This window comes from Suillus bovinus (genome assembly GCF_016758785.1).
Source record: "Suillus bovinus strain UH-Sbo-P2 chromosome Unknown EDB93scaffold_60, whole genome shotgun sequence".
Taxonomy (NCBI): Eukaryota; Fungi; Basidiomycota; class Agaricomycetes; order Boletales; family Suillaceae; genus Suillus; species Suillus bovinus.
In genome coordinates this window covers 232,004-238,003 of record NW_024542116.1, presented here as the reverse complement: position 1 = coordinate 238,003, position 6,000 = coordinate 232,004, and the positions used below count along the sequence as shown (strand labels likewise).

Below are 6,000 nucleotides of genomic sequence, written 5' to 3'. Positions count from 1 at the left end.
GATGGTCTGAATCATCAAGAGAACTGGTGAATGATTAGTTGTAAAACATTGATAGCAGTCAGGCAGTCTAAGGCTGAACGGTGAGTGTGATTTGGATTGCTGGGGGGGACGGAACGTACCAAGCCTAGAGAGTCGATAGGAGCAAAGGACTCAATGTAAAATTAATAGTCGCTCCACATGCTAGAATTGCTGTACCTTAAATGTTAGGTGGACCATTGAAGGCCTCCTGGTCAGGGGTCTCGCCATATCAGGGAAGTATTATTAGAGAGTGCAAGGGTGATTCAGAGACAACATGAAACAATTTAGAGAATAAAGGAGGATGTTGAGGCCGTGATGATTCAGACTTGCTGTGATTAATATGGTCAGAGGTTGACATGAAAATTCAGATTCCGATGATGTGGCAACTTATTTTAATTGATTAATATTTATTATTATAACATTATATTAATTATTATACAGCGAGCAGGTGCGGGTGGGACAATATGAATGAAAAGACTTGGGTGAGGGTGAACACGTGTCACGAGTACCTTTAACGAACCATTATTCTTTCTTGAATCTTCCTAAGTGTCAATACACAGCGCCTAAGTCAAACCCTAACCCTACCCTGAAAGTGTCTATCATTCCCGGAAATACCTTTAGCGCCCACAACACGTGTCTTCGATGTGACTGATGAAGAAGATGAGTTCTTTGATTGTGATTAGATTAGATTAGATACGATAAGATAAGATATGGTCACATGATGCTTCTTTAATATTCTACGATGTTCTATGGTACAATTCCCTTTCCTATTTTATGATTGGCTAGTAGTTGTAGCTCAGTTTCAATCTCAGTTTCAATAGTTGTATATAGGTAGTACGTCTTGGTCGATAGTTCTTTAGTTCAAACCTCTTGTATCTACATTGTAGCAATCCAAGATGTACTTGCTCCTCATCCTTTTGTCCAATAACCTTTGTTTGAGTCCTAGTCTCTGCCCTAGCATTTATTCGTTATTGGGTTGTGACAACGCAGGAGGGAGGATAACTGAGAATAATGAAGTGAGAGTGATTCAGATCCTGAACAGCAGCATGATTGTTGTCCGTATCAGCGCCTGGGCCAGGTGATAGGAGGGATGGACTGGGAGAGGGTGGAGATCGTGGTAGGTTGTCTGTGCCATCAGGGGGAGAATCTGAGAGAGGAGCAGCCTCATGAGTGGCAACCACCCCTTCTTGCAGGAGGGGGGGTCTGAGAGGCCTTCAAACGGCTCTAACACTACCTGAAAGTTCAGTGACGAGGCAGGAGGGTAGTAGAAGAGGACAATGAGGCCCTTCAAATGCTTACAATTTAAAATCTCAAACAGCTCTAATGCCACCTGAAATTTCAGGCGATGGAGGTAGGAGGGTGGTAGGAGAGGACATTGAATCAAAGCTGGATGGGGGATGTATGATGAGAGAGACAGTGGTGAGTCTGGCATGGATAAAAAGTTCCGAGTCTTAAGAAATATGAATATATAAGAAGTTTGTCTGGAGAGATAATGTATGGTTTACCTCTGGTATTTGTGCTAATTGAGTTGATGTTAGTAGCGAATGGCTAGTAAGAGTGTGTGCCACCGGTCTGCAACAATGTCAGTGGTGATCAAGGCAAGCTCTCATCAAATGAAACAGTGACTAGCAGACAGTTTTCAAGCAAAAAAGTATGTTGTTAATGGACGAAAGGACTATTAGCTGTAAGTACATAGTATGACTGCACTAACCATTCATGACGCCCAGAATTCTGATATCAGTATTATGCAACACCATTGCAGGAAGAGCGGCGAGGGGCCACGTCTGTGCTAGCCACAACTGCCTTGCCCTTTCTCCTCCCCTTTTTCTGTGCCATGATCTTTGTATCTTCACCCTCACCAGACACACCTTCCACAGATGCTACTGCTACTTGAATAGCAGCAGGGCGGGATTGGGGAGCAGGTGCAGTAGTGGGTGCAGTCTAAGGTGCAGAAAATATCAGTCCAGAATGACTACCACTGTTTCTCTGAATGGCAGTAGGTATGGACTGAGATGTGGGGATATGAGTGGCAGATGTGGTGACACTGGGTGAAATGGTAATGCAGGGTGCAGGAGGTGCAGTGGGCAGTGCTGGTGCACTATCATAGATGCCAGATGGGCCAATGCTGGCTGGTGGTGCTGCCTGTGCTGCATTGTCATCATCTGAATCTGAGTTGTCATCATCCAAGTTGGCCATCACCCGCTGTAGTGCATCAGTACAATCCTCCATACCCATAGCCTGAGCATCTGAATTGTCTGCATCATGGGCGGTCTTGTCAATGTTTTCAAAAACATAGCTGTTCATGTTTTTCACAATGACTTGAACATGTGGATGCGTCCATTGGGCAACAAAAAAACTGCTTGATAGTTTGAAAGACAGTGGAGTAAGATATTGATGAGGTGGCACCTTGACCAAAACTCATAGTTGGTCAATTTGTAACACGTGGTGAGAAGCTGGTCTCAAATATACAATGAACTAGCCTAGGATAAACCGTCTAGGCTCTGGACTGTGCTCTTGAACATATGTTACTTGGTTGAGACGTGGTCTCAATAATACAAAGATATTGACCAAAACTCGTAGTTGGTCAATTTGTTACACATGGTGAGAAGCTGGTCTCACAAAACTGAATTTGGGAAGCTGGTCTCAAATGTCACAAGTCTCTATAGTGAGAAACTTATGTAATCTCAAGGGATTCAGTGTCCCTGCACTTGTTTCACTTCAAAGGCACTTGCTTTGTAAACAAAATATCTGACAGACAGATGTTCACAAATGGGAGATCTCAAACAAGTGAGATGTCTTGTTCCAATAATATGGGAGATCTATTATTTTGGGAGAGAATTGGCTCTCCTTATATACATTTAGTGTGGGAAAGTAACCTAGGTTCACAAACAACAAAAAACAGGAGGACCAATCAAAATATTGGGTCAAACCCTAATAAAAGAATAAAATAGGGAGCTATGACATCATTGTGGAGCAAAAGATTCCAGAACTTTCCATGAATGAGTCATTGTGGAGCAGAACATTCTAGAATGAAATGATATCATAGATGATGTCATTGTGGAGTAGAATATTCTAGAGCTTGATGACATAATATCTTTCAACAGAATACCTGCAGGAGTATCTGTGGAGCCTTATGACTGTTATGACTTGGATAGTATCTGTTGGCGACGCTCAAACAGAGCTTGTGTCGTCAACGGTCTGTGGACGTCCTTGGGCTAGCCCAAGGTTAGGGGTCGTACTTGGCGTGTCTTCGGCAAGTACGATTTAACACCTATGTCCAAATCGGGTAGTTTATGTCACGCAGATGCGAGACGATAAGCTATATCGGCCTAGGCTTACGACACCCGAAGGTTAATCGTAAGGATCGTCGTTAATTAGAAGGACAGAAGTCCAACTAGTTAACAGGGGCTTTGCTCGTCAACGAAGTCGATGAGTAAAGGTCGAGACTATAGGCTTATCTGCGATGAGCAAATAAGAAGATAGAATATAGACTGCTGGTGAGGCAGAAGGATCACTCTGGTGAGAGTAGGAGGTCAAGAACCAAGTAGATTCAAGTTAGGGAATATGGTACATGGTAGCGAGTTTATATAGAGGACAGGAAACGTATTAGTGGATGATAACTCGTACTACCGGGAGAGGCAATCGGTAAAGGGTAAGACCATAACAAGAAGGCACGTTCGATCTGGGTAGAACGTGCTAGATAAGAAAGTGAGTCAACGATCGAAAATAAGAAGTGAAACGCGCAGGGGCACGATCGTGCAACTGCAGATCTAAGTATCAGTCGCATGTGCGACTGCGCACCGAGTCAGAGATCATAAAAGGGAACAGGGCAAAGGGGATGCGTCGTGCATCATATCATAGGTTACCGTCCGGACGGTAAGGGCAAGGGGACTGTCCGCAGGATCAGTCAGGTGGTGAAACGGAGCATGGGTATGCTTCGTCAGCGAAAGGATCCGGCCAAATGTACTGGCTTTGCTGAAGCGACAGGTAGAGGGCGAAAGGGAATGCGAGGATGACGAGGATGACAAGGGTAAGGTCGGGGTAAGGGTATGATGCGAGGGCTGATACGAGGAGGATTAGGAGAAAAATAGTAGGGGCCCAAGCGTCTAGATGTTCTTGTAACAATGACATCATAATGACATCATGCCCTGTAGGTATAATTTTATGAAGTATCCGGTGAGTCAAAGCTTCCTAATGAAAAAGTAAAGTAAAGAAACACTACAGAAGACTATGTAGCTAAATACTACTAGCAAAGATACACTAAAGAAAAGTAGGTAAAAAAATAATACAGTTGGCAGGAATTGAAACCTGGTCTCAAAAATAATGTGTTTGGTGAGAATTGAAACACAGTCTCAAAATAATGCGGTTGGCAGGATTTGAAACATGGTCTTTTTTGGTTGACTAGTCTGCAGACTAAGCTAACAGACTTTGTCTTTTGAGGGTCACCTAGTATTCATGTCCATGCATGATTCCCACATCATGCCACATATTACAGTAACATATTTCCATATTATACAGGTCACCCGACCTACATAATATCCCGTATAAGATGGGCCAGCGGATGATGGGCTGATGTGATGTATATCCTCGATGTTGACAGATGGGCCGGGAGGGATATTATTTCCGATGGAGGCGGGTGGGCCCATGTGTGGAATATGTAGAGTAGATGAGTGGGCCGATGGACATGAATATTCTATAGACGGATGGGCTGAGGTAGTTGGATATTATGTGGATGGGTGTACCAAGGTAGGTGGGTATCAGAGAGACGGGTATGCCAAGGGTACTTGTCATTACATACACGAGTGGGCCCAGATATATACTATATTAGACGGGTGGGCCGGCCGAGGGTACATGGTGTCACATACAGGGGTGGGCCCAGATATATATTATCTTAGATGGGTGGGCCGAGTGTCAAGGAAGGTGGGTATCAGATAGATGAGTGGGCCGGCCGAGGGTACTTGTTATCACATACATGGGTGGGCCCAGATATATATTATCTTAGATGGGTGGGCCGAGTGTCAAGGTAGGTGGGTATCAGATAGACAGGTGGGTCAGTGTCACAACCCAATAACGAATTAACGCTGGGTCGAAGACTAGGACTCAAACTGAGGTTATCGGACAAGAGAGGAAAGGAGCAAGTACGTCTTGGATTGCTACAATGTAGATACAAGAGGTTTGAACTAAGGAACTATCTACCAAGACATGCTAACTATATACAACTATTGAGACGGAGATTGAAGCTGAGTTACAACTACTAGCCAATCATAAAAAGAGAAAGGGAATCGTACCATAGAACATCGTAGAATATTAAAGAAGCATCACGTGACCATATCTTATCTTTATCGTATCTAATCTAATCTAATCACAATCAAAGAACTCGTCTTCTTCATCAGTCACATCGAAGACACGTGTCGTAGGCGCTAAAGGTATTTCGGGAATGATAGACGCTTTCAAGGTAGGGTTAGGGTTTGTCTTAGGCGCTGTGTATTGACGTTTAGGAAGATTCAGGAAAGAATAATGGTTCGTTAAAGGTACTCGTGACAGTCAGCCGAGGGTACTTGTTATCACATACACGGGTGGGCCCAGGGATATATTATATCAGATGGGTGGGCTGAGGGTGGTATATAATATAGACAGGTGGGCACAGGTGAATGATAATTGTAAAACAATGCAGTACTGATTGCTGAGTAGCTAATTCAGGTGAAGCGTAATGAGTTCCTGCAGCTGCATGTTCATTACTGTTGCATTGCTGTATGAGAAGCAAGGTTCCGACTACCGAAATTTGAGTGAAGCGTACCGAGTTCTGAGACCCGGGTGTCAATAAACAAATATCTGATATCCAGCACACTTCCAATGATTGGGTATTTCATTGAGCAACAGGTGGTAATATATCTTCGACAGCCAACATCATGGAAGGTTCTCTTATCAGAACCTCATGTTCACCACCTACCGAACACCAAATGCCAAGTTCCGACTACTAAA

The 6,000-nt window shown here is 43.8% G+C and overlaps 2 protein-coding genes across 2 annotated transcripts; both read right to left on the bottom strand.

Annotated features, from left to right (window-relative positions):
- Positions 1-986: 986 nt before the first annotated feature.
- On the bottom strand, positions 987-1,450 carry EDB93DRAFT_1253563 (uncharacterized protein; the record flags this gene model as incomplete). The annotated part of the gene is made up of 2 exons (XM_041453474.1): positions 987-1,221; positions 1,269-1,450. 2 exons carry the CDS (start codon positions 1,448-1,450, stop codon positions 987-989), a joined length of 417 nt encoding a protein of 138 aa, XP_041304547.1.
- Positions 1,451-1,761: 311 nt separating this feature from the next.
- Positions 1,762-2,322, bottom strand: EDB93DRAFT_1106523 (uncharacterized protein; the record flags this gene model as incomplete). The annotated part of the gene is made up of 2 exons (XM_041447627.1): positions 1,762-1,959; positions 2,062-2,322. The coding sequence occupies 2 exons, from the start codon at positions 2,320-2,322 to the stop codon at positions 1,762-1,764; spliced, it is 459 nt and encodes a 152-aa protein (XP_041304546.1).
- Between the last annotated feature and the right edge of the window lie 3,678 nt (positions 2,323-6,000).